General features: G+C 44.5%; 1 protein-coding gene across 2 annotated transcripts in view; it reads right to left on the minus strand.

The window, feature by feature from the left end:
• Positions 1-961: 961 nt before the first annotated feature.
• EGY1 (Peptidase M50 family protein) overlaps positions 962-25,705 on the minus strand; it is a 71,278-nt gene continuing 46,534 nt past the window's right edge. For both annotated transcript variants that reach the window (XM_086490800.1, XM_086490798.1), the window contains 5 exons: positions 2,474-2,524; positions 2,314-2,383; positions 1,669-1,737; positions 1,529-1,579; positions 962-1,449 (listed from right to left, as the gene is read on the minus strand). In XM_086490800.1, the coding sequence (XP_086346926.1) occupies positions 1,288-1,449; positions 1,529-1,579; positions 1,669-1,737; positions 2,314-2,383; positions 2,474-2,524 (403 nt within the window). In that variant the 3' untranslated portion in view covers positions 962-1,287. The remainder of the gene's footprint in view (positions 1,450-1,528; positions 1,580-1,668; positions 1,738-2,313; positions 2,384-2,473; positions 2,525-25,705) is intronic.

The following is a 25,705-nucleotide window of genomic DNA, read 5'->3' on the forward strand; positions in this document are numbered from 1 at the left end:
TAACAAAGAAACCCCCAATCTGTGTCAGTTAGCGCTGTCTGCCTTCCTGAAGATATCATGAGCTACAGAAATATATGGATTTCTTTAATGATTTAGTGACTATTTTAGCAAACAAAGGGTACATTGAAAATGATACAGCAAGTATCATACAACAGCAAGTAGGCTTCCAGCCATAGTTCCATGCAGCGGCAAACAGAAACGAGAACGTCAAGGCCATCTTCTAAGGCGGAAACCGCTTTATCTTTCAAATGGAACAGATTCTTATAGTTATTATTTGTATATGTAGCCTTCAGAGGTTCATTGGAACAGCACAAAAGAAACGAGAATTAGGTAACTTTGGAAACGGAGTTTCCGATCCTAGCGGATTTCCGCGTGACAATGTGCTTCCAATTCACACAGAGTAGAGCTATATTGTAAAAAGTGCTCCTTTCAGGATAGCAGACTAATAGATGTACAGTAGAAATAGCAATCCTTTGCATTAAAGAACATAGCCTTACACTGTGACACTTGTAGGAACGCATAAGAGTGCAAGAGAGAGATTTCAAGAGAATGAGCTCTTGAAAGAAGTTACAACAGCACACACTTCTCTGCCTCCAATTTGTCGATGTTGTGTATTGCCACAACACCTTGTAAGACATTATCAGCAAACGAGCTTCTGGGGATTGCATGAAATAGAGAAAACAGAGAAGGACCAAGCCATAAGATCACGACATTAGCAACCAATGGCGCAGGGTTGCCACTGTACGGTCGTACGGTACACTACGGTTTCCTACGGGCATATACAATGTGTTACAATCTATCTAAATCATACCGTTATATCTGTATGGTGTATGTTTTAAAACTATGAAGAACCATTCAATATTGTGCGGTGTATTGTAGCAGGCGGTCATACTGTACAGTCACAGAGTATGCCGCATTTGTACGTACGGTCACTCATAGCTTCCATGCCTGAATGGCCTACTGCGGAAAGACACGTTTGAGATTAATAAACCATCTCAGTTCACAAAGATAAAGATGGCGGCATTTTTCTATGATGAATGTGGCAATCAACAGGCTCTTGCTTTCAAGGTATAATTTACAAGGCCTTCTATAAAGTGACCTAAAAAATTGTGTAGTTTGTACAACAAGACCATCATTGCTTATCTGCTAGTAGTCAGTGTGTACGATAATAGAAAACTGTGATTACTTTTGCACAGCTCTTCTCATGTGCCATTCAAGAACTATACCTGAGTCAACCGCAAAAACTACTCAGGCTGCACAATATGAAGCTATGTACATTGTCTTGCCTTAAATAAGAGGGGATCCCAATCCGATGCCAAGATCGTCGGCAAGTCCATCCCACAAAGGAAGTAAGGTGAGAAGAACTAGTATTAGAGTCACAGCAAAAACAGCCTGTCTCCAACTCCCCACCTCAGTAACATCATTTAAACACGGCTTTTCAGGATCTCTCTGTACATATCAGCACAACTATTAGAAACCAACTAAAACCATCCATGCATTGCAGTTCTCAAAGCTTCAGAGACTTTACCTGGCAGATCAAGATATACAAGCCCCATGGAAGAGACAGAGGCCCTCCCAGCTGCAAAAAAGGCCGACTTACGAAAGTCAAAACTCTTGTGTATTTTTGTGATTAAACGCTCTGCAGCTCTCAATTCAAAAGTCACTTACCACTCCAAGACCTAATAGCAAGTATGTCCCCAATGCAAAGCCAGTCAAAGCACTCTTTCCAAAGGCTGCCTGAAAAATAAGAGGAACACGGTAGATTGTAAGAAAATCCGTAGCCATTCAGTAAAAAACCAGTTAATAGTGTTTAGCTCAAGACAGAAAAATCCATCGGGATGAGGATTATATACAAGAAAGAGAGAGAAAAAAACAAATCCCCGAGTCAAAACTCTCACATTATGTGACAAGATGGTCAGTAGAGATACCCAAGACTGTTTAAGTGTTAATGCTTCATCCTCTCTTTCTCTTTCTCATACACACTGCCAAAATCCATAGTAACTGCGTTTATAAAATTATCTCCTGCTTTTTCCCAATCTTTGTCCTTCACAAAACATATCATGCTCCATTCTTCACAGTAACAGAGGAAAGACAGACGGATAATTCATGACTAATTTATATATTTTTTCTTTTGTGATGAAACAATGGTTGATTTGTTAGTAGAGGTATGTGATGCGCTTTAAGCATGATGTTAAATTTTCTGTATCGTAATTACAGATTCACACAGTTTGGAGCTTCTTGCCCATTACAGATTTACAAGCAGCTGGCCCCATGAGCAGAATGCAAACATTACTAAGGCAATCATGCGAATACCTGCATCGCTCTTCCACCATCCAGGCAACCAACAGGAAGAAGGTTAAATGCTGTTGTAGTCAATCCACACCTAATCAAAACATCCAAAATAGATTATTTTGGTACAGCATAGAAGAGAAGTGCCTATTCATATAAGAGAAGTAAAAAAAGAAGCTTTTACCAGCCTGCAAGGACCAAAGGATGAATAGAAACTGTAGCTGCATGCATGGCACTGCACATGGGGACAGCTAAATAAGAAACATTTAAGGAAACCACCTCAAAGCGGCCACAGCAGGCAGGGTCACAAGAGAAACCATAACAATTACAAAACCAGAAAGGTAACTAAAATCTTCAAGAAAAGGATTCCGTTCAAGCGGTCAGACAAAACCAGCTTGATTACGTTACATCTTGTCAAGCATTCTAGTCAGCAAAAAATATTTCTTCTGGATGGTCAATAGCTCAAGCAGATTAAAAGATTTCTGTGACAAGGCACCCAACCCTGCACCTGCTGCTCTTCACCATATCCTCTCCTCTCTATGTCAGTGTGCCCTCATCTCTCTCTCTCTCTCTCTCTCTCTCTCTCTCTCTCTCTCTCTCTCTCGCGTTGGGCCTCTCCTTCAATCTTTTAGCCATATTATCGAATAGTACACGTGACCTCTCTGTGTTCGATCTCTCTCCTTCTCTTTCACGCACAGTGTTACAAAAAGCCAGCGCTATCATCTGCTACCTCTTGCGCACCCATCAAACTATTATCAGAGCATTCTTTCGCGTGCTTTCACACACTCAGCAGCCAGCAAAAAGCAAAACGTTGCATGAGCAGGTGGTCTTCAGGTCAAATCAGCCCATGTCCTCTCACGCAGGTCGAGTTAGAACCCTACTGACGCGGGAAATTATCAGCCTCAGCGCTGTTCTTCCACAACAGCAGAATTTGCATAAAAAATTGCAAGTTTTGTGCACAAAAGCTTCGCAGATTATGGGGCTTTTCATGTAAAAGTGAAATTTCACTTGGCCGAGTCGATTTCATTAACATTTGTTAGTCCACACAGCTGTCAGCACGAATTGCAAAAAGTCGTATAGGTTGCCACATCATTAGCTGTCAGCATAATTTTCGGGTCTGCTGTACTGTTCTGCCATGTCAGCATCTGTCCGTAGGTGGTCATGCCACGTCATCATTGTGTGACATACCCCCCTCTTGAAAGAATTGTAATCGCCTTCGATTACGCTTGCAAAATCAGACATAAGCCATAAACCAGTTCAATAGACACTGACTCTTGGGCACCATGCAGAGATATGTTCTTGTTCTCCACATTCAAGACATTTTCTTGCTTTGAAATAATCGTCTCTTTGTTCTTGTGTCAATCAAGATCGTGTGTCTCTTTGTTGTCTGCTTCTGTTTTGACTCGTTGAAGGTTCATCTGGTGGGTAAGTCAAGTTACCTGAATGCATAGCGAATCCGTATTTAGCATGTCCCATTAATTATTGTATGGACTCTGGCTTCTTCTCAAGACAGTAGTCTCGAATTTCTTTGGGAAGTCACAACAAAACTACTCAATTTTCTCCTTAAAACTGATCTTCTTAAAGGATGAAGCGGATAGAAAAGTATCCCAAAATCTCTCACAGTAAGTATCCAAAGGTTCTGCCTTGACCATCCGAATGTGATTCCAGTCAATAATCACGTCTCGTTCGTATTCTTGAGTGAGCCATAAAGAAATAAAGAGTTTCTTAAACTTCAGCCCCTTTGTCGGTGCTTCTTTCCTTAACAAAAGAGTGGACCACCATGTCCGTGCATTGCCTCTCAAAAAGAATGTTGCCCGCCTAATCTTGGAGTGCTCTGTATAGCGGCCTCCAGAAAATGCTATGTCAAACTGTTGGATAAAGGCTAAAGCCTTGGGAGCATCTCGAAACCCTGAAAAGTACTCAAACTTTATTGCCTATCCTCCCTCTTTATATTCCTTGGCCTTTTTGCCCTTGTTGACGAGAAAGTCATACTGGTTGGCTCTGTAAAAGTGCTTCCTTTTTTAATAAAACGTATGGTCTTTTCATCGTTTCTTGCTCTTTTTGTCCTCATCACTCAAGTCAGAAGAGGATGAGCTATCCGAGTTGTTTGAAGAAGATGAGGACGAATTGGACAATCCTTTGAAGCGTACACGCTTCTTCTGTTTTCTGGCGTTCTCAAAAGAGTATTTTCGGCCCAAGTAACCAAGGAAGTCAGTTCCCTTATTATGTTTCTTCAGTTGCTTCTTCTTTACCCCCAACAGTTGGTTGACTCGTCTTTCAACCACATCCTCCCGTTCATCTTCAGTAAACATCCATGGGGCAGGAAGTTTCTTGAGGGCTGACTTTATCGGGGAGTCGATGGCTTTCTGCCAGTGGGAATACACCGCATCAATCGGGTGCCGAGTCAAAAATTTCGCATACTGGGGATCCTTTACAAACTGAAGCATCTGCTTTGTACAATCATCAACCTGTTGTTGATGCTGCATTTCCATCAATTGATATCACGTAGGCCGAGGGGGCCCGTACTCTGGATCTGCCGGTTTATAAATTTCCCCTTGTTGCCTTCCGTTTCGAAAACGTCAGGAGGGTTCGTATGTTCTTGCCGGATCCATCGTTTGAATCCATGTGTGTCGCGATAAGAAGAGGAATCTATCATGCTCTGATACCACTGTCACACTCTTAGACACCCCAAGACGAGAATCTGACACGACACACGAGAAAATCACTTAAATACTTCACAACTCTAAAACTTGAGTCGACACAGCCCGACATAGTTCCGTGACTAGAGGTATTGGTCCCAAAACCTGGCGTCCCTTTCGGTACTTCTTTATTATATTAATGCTTGAGCAAAGTACAACACCCGAAGGGCTTCTCTGCTCTCAGACTTTGCGTCCAGATGCTCTGAAGAGTGAGGCCCCTTGGGTCCTTTTTATTCTTACAAGGGATGCCCAAAAGCAGAGCCCCAAAAGCTTCCAAACTTAAAAGTAAAAAGTCCCAAAAGAAATTGGCTCCAAAATCTGGCCCAAAAAGCATTAGTGCAAATTGCAAAATTCTGTATAGTCCGTACAGCAGTTAGTGCAAATTGTGGAAAGCCGTACAAGTTGCCACATCATCAGCTGTTAGTGTAATTTCTGAGTCTGTCGTATTGTTCTGCCACGTCAACGTCTGTCTAACAGCTTCTGCCACGTCAGCATCTGTCCGTGGGTGGTCATGCCACGTCATCATTTTGTGACATCGCTCTTGGAAACTAAGCCTATAACCATGCCAGATGAGAATTGGGCTAGACTCAATAAGAATACCATTGCATACATTAAAATGGTTGTATCTGATGATGTACATACAGACATTAAGCGTCTTGATACGGCTTATGCTGTATGGAAAAGGTAAAGGATACTTATGGAAATACAACTCCTTTGAATCAAGTGCATCTAATGCATAAACTTGTGAACACGGAGTTGGATGAGTCTAAGCTAGCATCTGAGCATTTGAGTGTTTTCACAGAGATTTTGAGTCAATTACAGGATTCAGGTCTGCAAGACTTTAATTATAGATTAAAGGCTATTTTTTTGTTGATGACTTTGCATGATAGCTAGGAATCTTTAGTGGTTTCACTTAGCAACAACTTTGCTTTAACCTTTGATGGTGTTCGAGACTCTAACCTGAATGAAGAAATTAGGAGGAAGTCTAGTGGTGAAAGCACTGGCTCAACTTATCGAGTTAGAGGCAGATCCAAAAAGAGGGGAAATGCAACCAGTAAAGGCAAAACCAGGAGTAGAACCAGGGGAAAACAACAAGATTTGACTTGCTATCAATGTGGGCATAAAGGGCACGAAAAGCTCGATTACCGATACTACAAGAAAGAGCAAGCAAGAAAGAAACAACAGGAAAAGAAAACAAAGGATGACAAGAAGATGACAGCTCTTCCTCAAAAGAAGTTGCTAAAGCAAATGTAGCGTCTAGTGTCATTGAAGAGTAAAGAAGTGCTTGTTGCAGCCTCATGTAGTAATGGAGACATTATGGCAGAAGCAGGTGATAATATGCACATCACCAAAAGGGAAGTGATTGATGCTTTACTTTCAGCTCATGATGGACTGTCCCAATCTTGGATATTGGACAGCCGTGCCTCTTTTCATGCTACTCCCTCTTTCGAGTCGTTTTCTTCATACATTGCAGGTTTCCTAGGCAAGGTCTACTTGGGCAACAACTATGCATGTGAGATAGAGGGTGTTGGCACCATTCATTTAGTTCTTGAAAATGGCCAAGCGCTGATTTTGCAGGACGTACGATATGTGCCTAGCATTATTAAAAGTTTGCTATCTGTGGGGCGGCTAGATGCAAAAGGTTATTTCACTACGTTTGGTGGTGGGTCTTGGAAAGTACACAAGGATTCTATGCTGATTGTAAAAGGCAGCAAGAAGGGGGCTTTATATTACTTGTATTGCAAAGCATTACCTCGCAAGTTTTTGGATGTAGTGGAATTCCAGTCTCAAATGGAGCTTTGGCACAAAAGACTCGGTCATATGAGCCAGAAAGGCCTTCAGGTTCTCTCCACTTCAGGGAGATTTGATGTAAAAGGCCCTGGTCTCGACTTTTGTAATGATTGTATATATGTGAAGTCTTCTTATTACTCTGGTGTCGCTACGAAGTGTAATGCTCTTGATTTGGTACACTCTGATGTAGGCACCATGCCTGTTAGTTCATATGGGGGTGCACGGTACTTTGCTACTTTCATTGATGATTTCAAAAAAAGTCATGGGTGAAGCCGAAAACTCTACCAAAGAATCTCTGATAGCAGACTCAGGTTTCCAAGGCCGTTGAAACAGCCCATCCCAACAGAATAGACATCACCATTGCAAAGCGACTCTACACCAAACATCCAAAAGAGATGGCCTCTAGCCATCCTTGGCAAATCAGCAGGGCTATGACATTTTTCAACCTCCAAGGATGTCACGTGACACATCCAACCCTCTGTGTCCGTAGACAAGCTACTTCATAACAAGGGTTCCGTTAGTCCAGTCAGTCTAGATTAAAAGTGTTCTGACACTTTTGTAAGTCTGATCGCAGACCATGCATGCCCAGGCACTTAGTGTAGATGCATATCCTCTGGTTGCACACAGCATGATCATAAGCATTCCCATTAGAATCCATCAAAATCCTTCAGGGGAATTTTCCAGCGTATTTTCCCTATTTTTGACAATTTTCACTTATTATTTTAAGTGACTTTCGTTGGAAACTGAGTAGGGCAAATAGGGTAAAATAATATATAAGCAAACCAAGGCTAGCACTATTTGGCAGATAAGCAGGGAGAACACAGGCCCTCGACAGCAGGTTCACCCTCTCTCTCAGCAAGACCAAGCCTTGGCGTTTTTCCTCCAAGGAGAAACCTCACAGCCCTAGCGTTTTTCATTAGCATCGCCATAGCCTCCCATTGGCTGGCGTTTTCAGCAAGTCACCATCGCTCTGCAGTCCGAAGCCTTGGCGTTTTCATCAGTAACCTCCATCGCCAAGTCTCATCAGGTCTAGCGTTTTTCATCCAAGCAATTGTCGCCACAGATCTCAGCCCTAGGGTGATTTCAGCAGGCCTTTGTCGCCCTCTTCCCATGGCCATTTCAGCCCCACAACAGCAACAGATTTTTAGCAATAAAGACCAGCAAACCAGCGTTCTCCATAGCGTTTTCAGCAGTAGCAGAATTCAACCAGCAGCGTTTTTGGACAGCAATACAAGGACAGCAGATTTCAGCCCTTAGATCGGTCTCGCCATCCCCGTCGTCGTCATCGATCTAGCCTAGACTCGCATCAGTCACATGCATTCACTTTGTACCAGTTTGTGCAATCAATCGTAGACCACTCTCGCCAACGAGAGTGGGGCCTGAGGAGGAGGGTTTTACAACGTCTCTAGTGTTGTATTCTCTTCTCTCTCTATCTCTCAGTCTCATATACTTGCACATACAGTGTCCATTCACTTTGTTCGTGATCATTGCACTCTCTCATTAAGGACGGAAGGCTTTCCCTTCCATAAGAACAAAAAGGAACCTTGAGCACATTAGGGAGCACTCATCTTGAGAAAGAACAACATTCATTCCGCTGCACCTTACATTGGTATCAGAGCTTTGGCAGTGTTCTGTATCACTCAAGGAAAGAACCACAAGAATCACAAGAATGTTTTTGCTTGTTGTGGTCGCACGAACCCAAGTTCGCTTGGGCGTGTCGATTCCTAATCGTGTTTTTGAAGAGTGACAGGAATCCCAGGAAAGAAGGGCTTGTCCAGCCTCCCCTTGTGCCTCTTTTCACTCATTGAGAGGGGACCGTGCACTTGGCGGCCGGCCAATCGACGTGAGGTGGGAAAAAGCAACCTTGGTGTGAGCGCAAGGCCGCCAAGGGGTGCATCCGTGGAAAAGAGCACAACTCGGGTGAAGAGAAGATCCTTCTCTAACACAGATTGCAAGCGAAAGAAGAACCTCAAGAACTCAAGACCCCCAAGAACCCAAGAACCACAAGAACCCAAGTTCCTCATGAACTTAAGAACCAAAGATCACAGTGCATGGTCGTCACCCGAAGTGGAATGGATCCTTCGCATGGAGGTGATGGGCATGAAAGTAGTGAAAAAGAATTTGCTTACCATGGAGGTTTTCCTGACCCTCCCTCTACACCATCTACACACGGGATTGTACCCAATCCTATGGAGGCCTTGGTGAAATCAATGATGGACATGATGGCACGACAAGAAGCGACTCGCATTGCCTTGGAACGCGAGCGCGATGAACGAAAAGAAAGAAAAGCACAACGAAAGGAGGAAGCCGAAGCAAGACGAGCGGCCTTGGAGGCTGATCGTGAGGTTCAAAGAGACCTCCGCACTCAAGAATTGGTTCGACAAGTTCTTGCCTCGAAGTTTGAACCAACCAAAGAGGTTGGTAGTTCCTCAAGTGGTGCAAGCCGGGATGCGGACTCCAACAACCCAGTCACAGAGAAGTTGACTTTCAGTAAGTATGATGGTAAGATGGATGCTACGGTTATTCATTCTTGGTTGCATCAATTTAATGCTTATTTTGCGCCAACTAAGAAGACAGAAAATAGCAAGGTTTTGACGGCAGCTATGTACCTTGCCGGTGATGCCATCAATTGGTACCATGCATGGCAAGAGGCACAGTTAGCCGCGCACCTTGAGGAAGCCGACCAATTCACGCCCCTTTCCTTCAATTGGGCTGATTTCCAAGACAAGCTCAAGGCGCGGTTTATGCCACCTCAGTACCTCGCACGATTGAAGGACGATTGGCGTGCTCTCAAGCAAAATGGTATGCCGGTTATGTCTTTCTCTAATCGTGTTTTACAGCTAGGCACTCAATTACGCAAATCGGATACAGAGCGCAAGGAGGCAATCCCTTATGGATTGGACAAGTATATCAAGTATGATGTCGAGGTACTTGATCCAATCGATCTCAACAAGGCGGTAGTGATTGCTCTCACACAGGACATGAAGCACAACAAAGGAAAAGCTAAGGAGAACAAGACTTCTCAAGGAACATCTCAGAATTCTAAGAACACGCAGAATGGTAAGAACGGTAAGAATGGTAATTGTTCTAGCCCTTCTTTCTCTAATTCCTCGGAAAAGAACTCTAACAATGAATCTAAGGGTAAAGCTAAAGCACTTGCAAAACCTAAGCTAACCCTATATGAAAAAGCTGCACAAGGAATTATAGGAGAATACATCACGGCTGAAGAACAAGTGATTTATGCTAAAGAAGGTAGATGTTATCAATGTCACGTCAAAGGTCACATTAAGAAGACTTGTCCTAAGACAGCCCCACCTAAAGAACCAAAGGCACCCACAACAACCACAAGCACTTTAATGAACCAAGTTGAATCTTCTCATGTCTTTGACACACACATTGATGAGTCTCTCATGAAGTGTTATGGTCATGTAAAGGGTCAGCGTTTTATCATATTGTTTTGATCCAGGCAGTATGCATGATGTGATTAGTGCCTCTCTTGTTGAGAGAGCCCGCCTAGAGGTTAGTCAGAAATCTCCTCTCGAGGTTTCTGGCTTTGCTCTTGGTATGGACTCTCTCATCACGAAAGAGTGCCTTGAAGTGATGTTTACTGCTCAACAAGCTGCTTTCCGTCGGAAATTTCTAGTGTCTCCTCTCTCAGGATGTGTGATGATTTTGGGCATAAGATGGTTTCCTGAGCATAACCCTCTCATTGATTGGGAGGCTAACACTCTCACATTAAATGCCAAAACTGACTCCCCCCTCATCATTCGTGCTGAGCAGGGCTTGCATTCTTTGCCTCTCATCTCTCATGTGCACGTAAAGCGTGAATTACGATGAGGAGCACAAGCGGTATTCATCTATGCTGCTCCAGATTCCTAGATCATTCAGGCTCCAACTAAGTATTGAAATTTGTTTACCAAGTTTAAACATCTCTTTTTGCAGGATGATCTTCCACCTCGTCTCCCACCCGAGCGGCCGGAGGACCATCGCATCGAGCTTATGGAGGGGACACAGCCTATCAATAAGGCTCCCTACCGTTTGAACAAGACACGGGAAGAAGAGTTAGAGCGACAACTCACAGAGTTGGTGGCTAGAGAATTCATCCGTCCTAATGTAAGTCCCTTTGCTGCTCCTATTTTGTTTGTTCGCAAGAAGGATGATTCGTCTCGTTTGTGTGTTGATTACAGGGCATTGAACAAGATGACCATCAAGAACAAATTTCCGATGCCTCGCATTGAGTATATCCTAGATAGGCTCAATGGGGCAAAGGTTTTCAGCAAGGTCGGCCTCAAGAGTGGATACCATCAGGTACGGGTATTTAAAGGCGACATCTTGAAGACCGCTTTTCGCACCGAGCGAGGGCAATGGGAGTATATTGTTATGTCTTTTGGATTGATAGGCGCCGTGGGTACATTTAATCGTCTCATGGTAGGTCGTTTCGGCGATATGATCGGTGTATGTGTGTTCATCTTTTTCTCGTTTTTTCTGCATCGTGGGAACAACATGAAAGGGATGTCGAAAGGGTACTAACCCGTTTGGATGAGTGTCAGTTGTATATTGTAGCTAAGAAGTCTGAATTTTTCCTTACTGAAGTCACTTATCTGGGTTATATCATTTCTACAGAAGGCGTCGAGCTAGATCCCGGGAACGTGGAACAGGTTCGTGATTGGGATTTGCCCAAAACTGCATATGATGTGCGTTCTTTTCATGTCAAGCATATAGTTCGCACATAGAGAATTTTGCACGCATTGCTGCATCTATGACTGATGTTCTGAAAGGAGTAAAGACTCGCCGTCAGCGCATAGACTTGCACGCAGTAGCCATTGAGGCTTTCGCAGCTCTCAAGGTTGCGGTGACAGAAGCACCGTGTCTTATCCTTGCCTCTTGGGATGATCCCTTTGAGGTATGGATGGATGCGAGCAATGTCGCTGTAGGCACTGTGCTTCAGCAGCATGGTCGTGCTGTAGCTTTCTTTAGCCAGAAGCTCATTAGTGCGGAAAAGAATTATTCAATTTATGATAAAGAACTTTTGTCTGTCATTCACTCTCTTAAGCATTGGAAGCATTTTCTTTATGGTAGAAAGTTTACAGTTCGCACAGATCATCAAGCCCTCAAGTGGCTACAGTCTATGCCTAGTGCACATTGGAGTGATCGCCAAGCACGGTGGTCACAATTTTTTGAGCAATTTGGAGGTTTGATTGAGTATGTGCCTAGAAAAGCTAACCCTGTTGCAGATGCCTTGAGTCGCAAAGGACAAATTTTGGCTCTTGAGTCAAGATTCACATTTTCTATTCAGGGTGAGTCTTTCGACAGCATGAAGAATCAGTATGCGGATTCCGAGTTTGGTAAGCATTGGTTGCAGGCTCTTGCTTCCCAAGGGCCAAGCAACTATCTCATTCGTGATGGTTTGTTGTATTTTTGTCAACGTTGATGTGTGTTGCCCTCTCTCAGGCCAACCATATTGCATGATGCACATGATTCTCTCACGGGTGGGCACAGGGGAATGAACACCACTTTGGAAAAAATTGAAAGATACTTTTATTGGCCTAAAATGCGAAAGGATGTGTTTCGTTATGTCAACACAGTGCACTATATGTCAAAAAGTAAAAGCTCCTCGGAGTAAGCAACAAGGCCTCTTGCTTCTGCTACCTATTCCTGATGGACCTTTTCAAGATATTTCTATGGATTTTGTGACTAACCTTCCACCAAGTTTGTATTCAAGGAACACTCAATGTTTGACAATTGTCGATCGTTTTAGCAAGTTTTGTATGTTGATTCCTTGTAAAGCCACAATTACTGCACAAGATGTAGCACGATTGTTCATTAAGCATTGGTACCCCCTCTGTGGTTTCCCAAAATCAATTGTTTCAGATAGGGATGTTAAGTTCATGTCCAATTTTTGGCGCGCACTCTTTGAAAATTTTGGCACTAAGTTGAATTTTTCATCGGCTTTTCATCCACAGTCAGATGGTCAAACAAAGATTTACAATCAATTGGCTTTTGATGTTTTAAAGTCATATGTGCATGATCAACAGTCTTAGTGGGAGCTCTATCTCCCATTAGTACATGCTATTTTGAATGACTCTTTTTCTTCTGCCATTGGTCGAACTTCGTATGAGGCAGCTTTTGGCCGTCTGTTCCAGTCACTTTTGACTCGCTCGGTCAGTCAAATGCTTGATGCCAATGCTGAAAGTCAATCATTAAATGAGATTTTTGAGAGTGTGAAGCTTCGGCTAAGCAAGGCTCAGGAATCTTATTCACGGCAGGCTAATAAGCATCGTCAGGATGTTTCAATCAAGGAAGGAGATTGGGTGTATTTAAGAATCATGAAGCAACGTCTTAAGCAAGTTGGAAAGAAGTGTCCCAAGTTGTCTTTTCGTATGTATAGTCCATTTCCAATCATTAAAAAGATAAATGAGTTTTCAATGAAATTGCAGTTGCCTAACTCATGGTCAATGCACAACGTTTTCCATGTTTCTTGGTTGAAAGTGTTTCAGGGAACACCTCCAAAGGACATTTCGGAAGAAGAAGAACCAAAGATCATTGATGAAGCTGAAGTCATGGAGCCGGAGCAAGTGTTGTTGCATTGGTTTCGACATGGTTCGTAGAAGCAAGTGAGACAATACTTTTTGAAGTTCAAGGATCGAGGGACCCACGAAGCGGTGTGGGTCGACGAAGAGTTTTGTAAAGACTATCCAGAGTTGTTGGCAGACTACAAGGAAGCCATGGAGCTCGGTACTAGTACCTCACTTTAAAAAGGAGGGGATGTCACGCGACACATCCAACTCTATGTGTCCGTGGACAAGCTATCTCATAACAAGGGTTCCGTCAGTCCAGTCAATCTAGATTAGAAGTGTTCTGGCACTTTTGTGAGTCTGTTCGCAGACCGTGCATGCCCAGGTACTTAGTGTAGATGCATATCCTCTGGTTGCACACAGCATGATCATAAGCATTCCCATCAGAATCCATCAGAATCCTTCACGGGAATTTTCCAGTGTATTTTACCTATTTTCCCTATTTTTGATAATTTCCACTTATTATTTTAAGTGACTTTTGTTGGAAACTGAGTAGGGCAAATTGGGTAAGATAATATATATGCAAACCAAGGCTAGCACTATTTGGCAGATGAGCAAGAAGAACACAGGCCCTCGATAGCAGGTTCACCCTCTCTCTCAGCAAGACCAAGCCTTGGCGTTTTTCCTCCAAGCAGAAACCTCACAGCCCTAGCGTTTTTCATCAGCATCGCCATAGCCTCCCATTGGCTGGCGTTTTCAGCAAGTCACCATCGCCTTGCAGTCCCAAGCCTTGGCGTTTTCAGCAATAACCTCCATCGCCAAGTCTCATCAGGTCTAGCGTTTTTCATCCAAGCAATTGTCGCCACAGATCTCAGCCATAGGGCAATTTCAGCAGGCCTTTGTTGCCCTCTTCCCATAGCCATTTCAGCCCCACAACAGCAGCAGATTTTCAGCAATAAAGACCAGCAAACCAGCGTTTTCCATAGCGTTTTCAGCAGTAGCAAAATTCAACCAGCAGCGTTTTTGGACAGCAATACAAGGACAACAGATTTCAGCCCTTAGATCAGTCTTGCCATCCCCGTCGTCGTCATCGATCTAGCCTAGACTTGCATTAGTCACATGCATTCACTTTGTACCAGTTTGTGCAATCAATCGTAGACCACTCTCGCCAACGAGAGTGGGGCCTTCGGAGGAGGGTTTTACAACGTGTCTGGTGTCGTATTCTCTTCTCTTTCTCATACACTTGCACGCACAGTGTCCATTCACTTTGTTCGTGATCATTGCACTCTCCCATTAAGGACGGAAGGCTCTCCCTTCCATAAGAACAAAAAGGAACCTTGAGCACAATATGGAGCACTCATCTTGAGAAAGAACAACATTCATTCCGCTGCACCTTACAAAGGAAGTTGAAGCCGCTGCCGAAACCTCCTTTGCCAACCATACCAAAACCTCTCCAAATCCAGCCGATTCTGCTTCCAACAAACAAGAAAGTGAACAGAAAAACATAAAAACAGGCAAGCAAGCAGCCATACATCGATGCACACTTCTCAGAGGCAAATACACAGACACATGTATCACATGCAACTGCCAGCATTACATAAAACAAAGAAAGTCACATACATACGAAACAGGCAAACATGCAGCTACCAAGCAAAACCAAGAAACCTGCGTGGAAAGGAAACAGAAAAAAACAAGGAAAGCAATGCAAGACAGATCCAAGCAACAAGGTTATGGAAAGAACGGAGGCGGGGGGGGGGGGGGGGGGGGGGGGGGGGGGGGGGGGGCATCCAAGATCGGGCAGACGTCATAGCAAAAACTTTCTCAACAAGTCGGCGGCACAAGTAGAATCAGCAGGCAGGGGGGCGCGCTGCGAACACAGGAGGAGGGGGGAGGAGACAGCGCAATAGATATGCAAGAGTACCAAGCCATAGCTCTCTCTCTCTCTCTCTCTCTCTCTCTCTCTCTCTCTCTCTCTCTCTCTCTCTCTCCGCCAAAAAATCCTCTTGCTGCTATCTCACACCTACCGCTGCGTGGAAAACCCTAATCGCACAAGCAGATTTGTGTTGCGGATTAGGGTTCGTGCAATAGTTGGCGCCTTTGATTTAGGTTTCGCGCAGGGCTTTATGGTTTACAATAGGCCCTGAACTAGAGTTTCGCCATAGCAAGCTCTGTCTCAGCCCCCGTCACGCCCATCGGCCCCATACTCCTGCCGCTGCCTCAGATCTACCGCCGCTGTCTCAACCCGCCCTTTGTCTGCAGAAATTTTGGGATATTAAGAGTTTCAAAAAATTTGAGAAATTCAAATTTTTTGAAGGAAGCAAAAACAAAAATTTGGAAACGCTGTTTAGGATTGCAGAGATTGTAGCCAAGTGTGGAATTATCATGTATGCATGATGTGGGAACACTTATAAGCGTAGTGTGGTTTAGAATGCCAGAGATTGTATACAAATGTTAAATAAGCATGTATGCATAATGTAGAAACACTTATATACATGGTGTGGATTTCTCTCTCTCTTAAGAATTTTCTCTATTTTTGTCATGTCCCTCCTATAGGAGAGGGATCTAGCCTATGACAGCATCGAAAATAGGTGTCGAGTGTTCGGACGGCCGTAGTGTGAACTTGGCCAAGTGTGGCTAGCCACTTTTATAAAAGGAGGCGAAGGCCTCATTTGTAACTATCGACCCCCACTGGCAGAGTGTTAATGGTTAGCCCGTAAGGCTAGGAGGGCGCGAGGTCATCTTGAGGAGGTGAGGCCAGGTGATATGGGATGCCTGGTCTTACAGGTCCGCGCCTACGTCTTGGACACTGGCCCTAGCACTGGGAAGTTGTCGGATGGTGGCTATGGTTAGGTGGTTCGTCCGACGTGTGTCCATAGGCAGTCCATGTAGCCGGGAGATCTCCTCCTTGTGTTCGTTTCATGATATTAGAGCCGGCTTGGCTGCAAGAAGGACCATAAGTACACCTATGAATCGGTTCGAGTCGGATAACCTCAATTTCGCGTAATTTTTAATAGTTCATTGCTGAAATTACTGATTTTTCCTCTCGTGATTCGCGTGCAGGTAAAAATTATTGCTCCTTTTGCTGATTTTTGGCGAAAATCAGAAGTTTCTTTGGTTGATTTTTTGCTGATTTTCAATAAAAATCAGAGAATTACTCATTAATTTGCTAAACTATAAATAAATTCAGCATATAGTATCTTTTTGAATCTTTCGATATCCTTCTTCTGTTCGAAGCACAAAGAGAGAGAGAGAGAGAGAGAGAGAGAGAGAGAGAGAGGGTGATTGGGTACTTTTACGGTTTGAAAAGGCAAGGTTAAAGAAGATGAAGGGCAAGGAAAGGTTGTCTCCGGAGCTCAACATGCGTTACTATGGGCCTTTTCAAGTGCTTGATAAGATCAACGATGTTGCTTATAGGCTGAAATTGCCTGACACTTGGAAGATTCATAATCCGTGTCACGTGAGTCTTTTAAGACCCTTTGTGGGTGATGTGCCACAAGATATGCTACAGGAGGATCAGCCAAAAGTCGATGAACTTGATGAGATCTTGGTACCTGAGCAGATTTTGGCACATAAAGAAAGAAAAGTTAAGGGACAGGTTGCAAGACGCTATTTGGCGAAGTTCAAGAACTATCCACCTATGGATGCAAAGTGGATGGAAGAGCGTGAACTGTCAGAGTCACCAAATGTATTGCAGCTTTACCTTGGGGCCTTTGGGTTACAGCCTACGTATGCCCCAACCCAATGTCACAAACTGGTGACGTGGCTGCCCGGTACACACACACTGCCCACTGAAATGATGACGTGGCAGCCTTGTACGGATCCGGAAATCACGCAGCCCTGCTGACGTCGCATGCCGTACAGAAGCCCGTGAATTGCGGAGCTTTTTGCGGCAGACAACAGCAGCTTTTTGATTTGCTTTATTCTACGCAATAAGCAAGAGAGAGAGAGAGAGAGAGATAGCTTTATTTTTCTCAAGCAAGGCTTGTGAGAGAAAAGTTGCTTTATTTTTACAAGGCCTTTTATTTACAGCTTTTGGGGCTCTGCTTTTGTCATCACTTGTAAAACCTTTATAAGTGTGGGAGTGTGGGCAGGCCTCCCACTCCTCAGAGCATTTGGACGCGAAGTCTAAGAGTGAGAACCTCCCACTCCTTTGTACTTTGAGTTGCACATTAATACAAAAAGAAATACCGAAAGGGGCGCCAGTCTTTGGGGCCAATATCTCTAGGCACGGAACTCCGCTGGCACGTGTCGAATCAATTGCGAACTGTGAACTGTAAAGAATTCTTGTCGTGTCGCGGTAGAATCTCGACTTCGAGTGTCCAAGTCTGTTACAGAGGTATCAGAGCGCGGCCGCTTTCAGTTCTACCGAGAAATCCGATCCTTTTTACGCGGCACTTATGGATTCAGACTGTCACAAAACGGGAGCGTACACGAACACTTAGAAAATCTGAAAATTATAATTCTTTGAAAACATGAGAGAAGGGAGAAGATCGACACAGTATTGGGGACCAGAAGATGGGCTGGTCCCCCCTCGTTAAGAGTATTCTTTTATTCAGGGAGAATTCTTATACAAGCACGAGAACCCGAGGAAACCCCTCCGTTCTGTAATCTTAGACCCGAAGGTCGTGCTTTCCCGTAAAGGGCTTGGGCACAAGGCTGTTCCTTTCTGTAAAGGACTTAGGCGCGAAGCCGTGCTTTCCCGTAAGGGACTTAGGCGTGAAGCCGTACTTCCCGTAAAGGGCCTTCCCGTAAGACGGGAGATTCCTGCAAAACAAACCACACAAAGCAACAATTCTCAATGCGTATCAACACCTTATACCTGTCGCTCCTTGCTCTGAGAATCGACCTCCGTACTCAGTCGTCACGCGAACACTTGCAAATTCTGTCGCCAGCACGTGCTCCAGAATCCCAACGCTAGCTTCCTCTGCTGCTCGCGGCGTACTCCGAAACTGAACGCTGGCTTACCCTTTTATAGGGTTGGCACCCGACGGGAATAGAGGCCCAAAAAGCAGAGCTTGGCGCTCCTAGAGAGAGGAGAGAGAAAATCGTTGGGCTTGGCGCTTTCTAGAGAGAGGAGAGAGAGATCGCAAATCGCCCCCCCCCCCTCTCTGCGTAGCTTTTTTTTAACGCTAGCCTTTTTTTTTTTAGTGGCTTGCTTTATTTTATTAATAAAGGCCTGGTCACTTAACCCCCCCCCCCCCCCCTCTGCGTAGCTTTTTTTTAACACTAGCCTTTTTTTTTTAGTGGCTTGCTTTATTTTATTAATAAAGGCCTGGTCACTTAAAAGTGACCGGCCATTTAATAAAATAAAGTGTGAACCTGTTCAAACTTTAAAAACTCACTTAGTTAGTGAAAGCAATGCTACACAAACACATTCCAGGCGTCCCCGGGTGCAGGACACAACACAGATGCAATGCAGAAACAGACTCCTCGCGGGAAAACATCTGTCCTCCCGCGACTGTTTCTGCTTTTCGTAAAAAGCTTCATTGAACCCATCTTTATTCTTGTGCTTGCGTTCTTACGCGTATTTTCTTACTCAGTTCGGATTTCCTCCTTAGCCTACGGGATGCCCCCTTACTGATGCACCCGTCACCCATCATGTGACGCATCAAGGGCACTCGTAACCCGGCCCTTTCCACCGAACTTACGGAAACTCCTTCGCGATGTTTACTGTCACCCATCAAATGACACATCCAGAGTTGTCCGTTCTTGATGGCAGTTCCTGTAGCTACAATCTTTTAATAGTTCTTAGTGCACACAATAAAATATCCTAAAAAAGAGATTAATCATTAAAAAATAAGAAAATAGTCCAATTAGCAACATCCCTCTGGCTTCTAAACAGTTACCTCAATTGTAGTGCTTGGACATATACCTCCAATATCTCGAGATAAGCTGCTAATTCCTCCTGTGTCATCCACTGAGCATCTAGATTCGAATAGTTCTTAAACTTAACCAAATACTTCCGTGTTATCTTTCCGGATTTGAGAGACCGCTTCTGATGACTTACTATCTGCTCCGGTTGGAGTATTTCTTCTGTTTCCTCAACCTTAGGAGGTTCCTCAGCACTAGGCTGGCTTGCAGGCGGTCCCACATACGGCCGGAGTAAACTGACATGGAAAATTATGGATCTTCCAATTAGGCGGTAGAGCGACATCATTCACTCGCTCAGTGATCTTAAACGGCCCATAATAACGGGTAGAAAGTTTTACCACTTTCCCCTTATGAGACGCTTGTTTCTTAAGTCTTGCCTTCTCAAATTTGAGTAAGACTAACTGTCCGACTGTTAAGTCGAGATTCCTTCTGTGCTTGTCTGCAGCTTTCTTATGCTTTTCCTGAGAGCGTAGAATAGCTCTCCTAATTTGCCAGTAGGCGGTGTCCAGATCCCGGACAAATTCATCTGCTGCAAAGGTCTTATCCTTAGTTAAAAGGATGGGTGGAAGCAAAGGCTTACCATAGAGAATCTCAAAAGGTGCTTTCCCCGTCGATGAGTGTATGGTATTGTTATACGCATACTCGACAAGAGGCAAATATTTCTCCCAGTCAGATTGCCGGTCTGACACATAAGCTTTTAGCATATCCAATACTGTGGAATTGGCTATCTCACTTTGCCTGTCCGTTTGAGAATGGTAGGCAGATGAAAAATTCAGCTTTGTACCAAGATTATCCATCAAGGCATGCCAAAAATTTCTTGTCATGCGAGGATCTCGATCGCTCACAATAGACTTAGGCATTCCATGATGCTTAAAGATCTGTGCTAGAAAGACCCTAGCCATATGATCTGCTTTGATCGTTTTCTTGACTGGTATAAAGTGTGCTTGCTTGCTAAACCTGTCCACAATGGTCCAGATCGCGTCATTTCCAGTCTGAGTTCTAGGGAGGTCCATGATGAAGTCCATGGCAATACTTTCCCAAGGTTCATTAGGCACAGGCAAAGGTTGTAGCAACCCAGGCGTCTTATGCCGATCATACTTCACTTTTTGGCAAACCAAGCATTCCCTGACATACTTATCAATGTTTTCTTTAAGGCTAGGCCAAAAGAAATACCTTTCCATTGCTAAGGTTGTATGGAGAATACCCCGATGACCCGCATAAGGCGAAGCGTGTGCTTCATCCATGATCTTCTTTCTTAATGGTTCCACCACATATATGGCCTAATGATGGTAGAGATAACCGTCCCGGATGGAATAGGGAAACTCATTCTCTCCACGATGTAGCTTTCCCCAAATGGTGGAGAAGTCTGGATCATTCGGATACAAATCCGGTAGTGCTTCTAATTCTTGGTGATACACCGAAGTGATAGTGTTCACCCTTGGCCGCCTAGACAATGCGTCTGCAACTACATTCTTACTCCCAGCCGTGTGAAGGATCTGGAAGTGAAACATAGACAAAAAGTTTGCCCATCTCATCTGCTTCTCAGATAGTTTCCTTTGCGTAAGAAAGTACCGCAAACTCTGGTGATCAATTTTGATCACAAAATCCGCTCCTAGAAGATAGTGCTTCCAGTTGGATAAGGCGTGAATCACAGCCGAGAGTTCCTTTTCGTAGATTGATGCATCCTTAAGCCGTCTGCTTTTGTATGCCACTGCATGGCCTTCTTGGTTTAACACTGCTCCGATGCAATCACCTGAAGCATCGCAATGAACCTCAAATGGTTTCCTTAAGTCATGCACTATCAGAATAGGTCCATGGCTTAGCAAGTACTTGAGCCAATCAAAAGCTTTTTGTTGTCTCGATCCCCATCTGAAAGGAAGCTTCTTCTTTGTCAAATCATGAAGTGGTCCTGCTACATGAGCAAATCCTCGGACAAACCTTCGATAATATGAACATAATCCCAGAAAGCTACGTACATCATGTACCGTAGTGGAAATAGGCCAATCTTCTACCGCTCGGATCTTGGCAAGATCCATACTCACTCGATTGTGAGAGACTATATGGCCGAGATAGTGTATCTCAGAGAGAAAGAACTCGCTCTTCTTTGCATTCACATGCAACTCATGCTTTCGCAATTCTTGAAACACTAAGTCCAAGTGCTTCCGATGTTCCTCTTCTGACTTAGAGAAGATGAGTATGTCATCAAAGAATACCCCCATGATCAAAAGTGAGGGTCTTTTCCACATAATCGGGAATAGGTGTCATGTGAAAGTGCCATGGCATACCCAAGATGATATCACATCCCTCAGAGTGCCATCAAAAATGATTCGCGGTCCTTGTACTCGCCAATCCGAAGATTGAGCTGTCCTTGCACGGGAGTTGCATTGGTTGTCAACCCCTCGAATGCCGATCCGGATGTAACCGGTGTGCCAAGCTGAGCCAGTGTGAGGCACAATCGTTCCGCAGTATCCAGGGAGATGAAGTTATCCGTGGATCCTGGATCATAAAGAATGAGTACTCGCTGGATGTTCAAAGACCCCCAGTCCTTCAGAAGTTGACGCTTCCCTTTCTCTGTTTCTGTGTTTCCTTGAACATCTGGAATTGAGTTCGAGCTTGGTGGTGCGGGTTCCTTCCTTGCTTTCTCTTGCCTCGTAGAGGCTTGTTCTTGCCATTGCTGCTTTAGCGGGCAATCCGGTTTCATATGTCCTTTCTCGCCACAGTAAAAGCATCTTCCTTCCTCTCTGAAAGTTTGAAGTTGAGTAGGAGAAAGATACTTAGTTCGCTTGCCAATGCCCTCTGGCTTCTTAGAATGATCATCATCCCTAGATGGAGGACGTTTTCTTCCTTGGCCCCCTTGGTCATCGTAGACCCCTCTTTGTCTTGCACGGTAAGTGCTATGCTCCATCTTTCTGGGCGTCCCAGTTGAGTGCAAATCTTCAGCAATGATTGCTGACTCCATCATCCTTTGAAGAGTATCATGCGGATACACCTTCATACTCTTTCGAAGCTGCGGTTGGAGATCCGCTTCGAACTTTCGTTTCTTTTCCTCCTCGGCAATCTTCATGAAGGGAGTGACCTTCAGAAGAACCGACCAATACTTGTCCACATAAGTCGTTACTCTTTCATGTTCCTTCTGGGCAAGCCAGTCCCATTCCTTCCGTATGTCCTGCTCTAAGTCAGGTGGAAGAAATTGTTCATACAATTCAGATTTGAAGCTCTCCCAAGTTCTGGCCTGAGAACCTTCCAGAATCTTGGCTAACCACCAATTACTTGCCGTTTCCTTGAGGTGCATCCCCACATGGCGTAATTTGGATTTTTCTGTGAAGTGCCCATTGGTAAAGGCGACTTCAAACTGTCTGATGAAGGACAGTGCTTTGGAGATGTCTCTCCGTCCGTTGTAAGTTTCGAACTTGATGTCCTTGTCGCCCGATTTGAAGACTCTCATGAGATGTTGAGACTTGCGACCATGCTTCTTGAATCGAGGCTTATCTTTAGGTTGATGTAGGGTAGTGGCACTAGTAGCGGCTTCCTTCTTCTGACGAGATGATCGAGAAGTAGAGGTATAATCAGGAGAGTAAGATGGAGAGGAGATAGAGATGTCCTTGCTCTCGTCTAGCAAAGAGAACGCTTTTTCTTGGCCTTTCCTTGAAGTAGGCCGTTCATTCCGATCCGAAGATCCTTTGTGCACCTCGGCACGTTCTTCTTCTCTTGCCTCCTGTGGTCTCACGCCAACAGTGTTGTCTGGATGCTTGACTGCATCAGTTCCATTCGTTTTCTTCATTCCGCCCAAAAGCTTTTGGACGTCTGGCAACAGTAAGATTTGTTGCAACTCCGCAAGCTGAGCTTGCACTTGTTGAAGCTCCTCTTCAACGCTTCTCCCTTGGCTCGACATGGTTCTTCCCGTTCTTCCCGGAATTGTCCTTCTTTGCAGAGACAGAGAGGAGTCCGAGCTCTGATACCACTGTCACAAAACGGGAGCGTACACGAGCACTCAGAAAATCTGAAAATTATAATTCTTTGAAAACATGAGAGAAGGGAGAAGATCGACACAGTATTGGGGACCAGAAGATGGGCTGGTCCCCCCCCGTTAAGAGTATTCTTTTATTCAGGGAGAATTCTTATACAAGCACGAGAACCCGAGGAAACCCCTCCGTTCTGTAATCTTAGACTCGAAGGTCGTGCTTTCCCATAAAGGGCTTGGGCACAAGGCCGTTCCTTTCTGTAAAGGACTTAGGCGCGAAGCCATGCTTTCCCGTAAGGGACTTAGGCGTGAAGCCGTACTTCCCGTAAAGGGCCTTCCCGTAAGACGGGAGATTCCTGCAAAACAAACCACACAAAGCAACAATTCTCAATGCGTATCGACACCTTATACCTGTCGCTCCTTGCTCGGAGAATCGACCTCCGTACTCAGTCGTCACGCGAACACTTGCAAATTTTGTCGCCATCATGTGCTTCAGAATCCCAGCGGCTAGCTTCCTCTGCTGCTCCCGACGTACTCAGAAACTGAACGCTGGCTTACCCTTTTATAGAGTCTGGCACCCGGCGGGAATAGAGGCCCAAAAAGCAGAGCCTGGCGCTCCTAGAGAGAGGAGAGAGAAAATCGCTAGGCTTGGCGCTTTCTAGAGAGAGGAGAGAGAGAGAGAGAGAGATCGCAAATCAGCCCCCCCCCCCCCCCTCTGCGTAGCTTTTTTTTAACGCTGGCGTTTTTTTTTTGAGTGGCTTGCTTTATTTTATTAATAAAGGCTTGGTCACTTAAAAGTGACCGGCCATTTAATAAAATAAAGTGTGAACCTGTTCAAACTTTAAAAACTCACTTAGTTAGTGAAAGCAATGCTACACAAACACATTCCAGGCGTCCCCGGGTGCAGGACACGACACAGATGCAATGCAGACACAGACTCCTCGCGGAAAAACATCTGTCCTCCTGCGACTGTTCCTGCTTTTCGTAAAAAGCTTCATTGAACCCATCTTTATTCTTGTGCTTGCGTTCTTACGCGTATTTTCTTACTCAGTTCGGATTTCCTCCTTAGCCTACAGGATGCCCCCTTACTAATGCACCCGTCACCCATCATGTGACGCATGAGGGGCACTCGTAACCCGGCCCTTTCCACCGAACTTACGGAAACTCCTTCGCGATGTTCACCGTCACCCATCAAATGACACATCAGAGTTGTCCGTTCTTGATGGCAGTTCCTGTAGCTACAATCTTTTAACAGTTCTTAGTGCACACAATAAAATATCCTAAAAAAGAGATTAATCATTAAAAAAATAAGAAAATAGTCCAATTAGCAACATAGACAGAGATCAGTTGACTTCCTCTACATCTGGAGAAGCGGGAAGAGATCACGAAGAAGATTCACGCGAGGAGTACGGCCTGCCTCGGCCTACTCATGCGGAGCTTGAAGAGATGGAGCGTCGGCAATTGATCGACAATGCAGCAAAGATGATGTTAAATTTTGTGAAGGACCCGAAATTTGCAAAATTTATGACCCATACCTTCTTCGACGAAGTGCACGCGCAGTGGCGGCAAACCACAGAAACACCCCTCAAACCGGCACTCAAGAAACCTCCTACTCCAAGGATGTTTACTGAGCAAGAATTAGAAGAGGTGGTTGATGCACGGATTTCTCAGCTTTTTGACGCACATAACAAAATTGAAAAGCACGACAAAAAGCAGAAGAAAAGAATTGACTTCGCGGGTTATTTGGGTCGTCAATCTGCTTTTGACTTGGCAAGAAAGCAAAAAAAGCATGTCACATTTGAAGGAATATCCAGTTCTTCTTCTTCCTCTTCTGACATTTCTTCTAGATTTTCTGACTCTAGCGAAGAAGACAAAAGGGAAAAAGCGAAGCAAAAAGCAAAGTTGCAGAAAGGGCAAGAAAAAGGCAAAGAAGTCTAAATCTCGCCCAGTTTCGGACAGTTCTACAGAAGACTGTCTTCGGATAGTTCGGAGTCCGATGATAGTAAATTTTATGCAAGGAAGAAGAATTTTTACAAAGCCAACCAATATGACTTTCTGGAAGATAAAAGCAAGAAAGTCCGAGAGTCTAAAGAAGGTGGACAGTCAATTAAATTTGACAGGTTTTCTGGATTTCGAGATGCTTCGAAGGCTTTGGCCTTCATACAGCAGTTTGACATAGCTTTCTTTGGAGGGCGTTACTCAAAGCACTTCAAGATCCGGAGGGCTACCTCTTACTTCAGGGAAAATGCTCAAACTTGGTGGTCCACCCTACTATTGAACAAGAAAGCGCCAGCCATTTAAAAGGCTTTTTATTTCTGCCTGGTTGACTTGGGAGTACGAACGTGACATACGAACTGCTTGGAATCATCTTCGGATGATCAAGAGAGATTCATTGGACGCATATTGCGAGAGATTCTGGAGCTCTTTTCTACCAGCCTCTTCATTTAAGAAGATCTCGTTCAAAGAGCAGATTGAGCGGTTTACCTTGGGACTTCCTACAGAGATCCGAGATCACTGCTTAGAGCAAAAGTCAGATTCCATTCAGGAATTGATGAGTCATGTGAAACGGGGTTTTGCCA

The sequence above is a fragment of the Adiantum capillus-veneris genome, chromosome 19, assembly GCF_014529385.1.
Source record: "Adiantum capillus-veneris isolate H3 chromosome 19, ASM1452938v2, whole genome shotgun sequence".
Classification (NCBI taxonomy): domain Eukaryota; kingdom Viridiplantae; phylum Streptophyta; class Polypodiopsida; order Polypodiales; family Pteridaceae; genus Adiantum; species Adiantum capillus-veneris.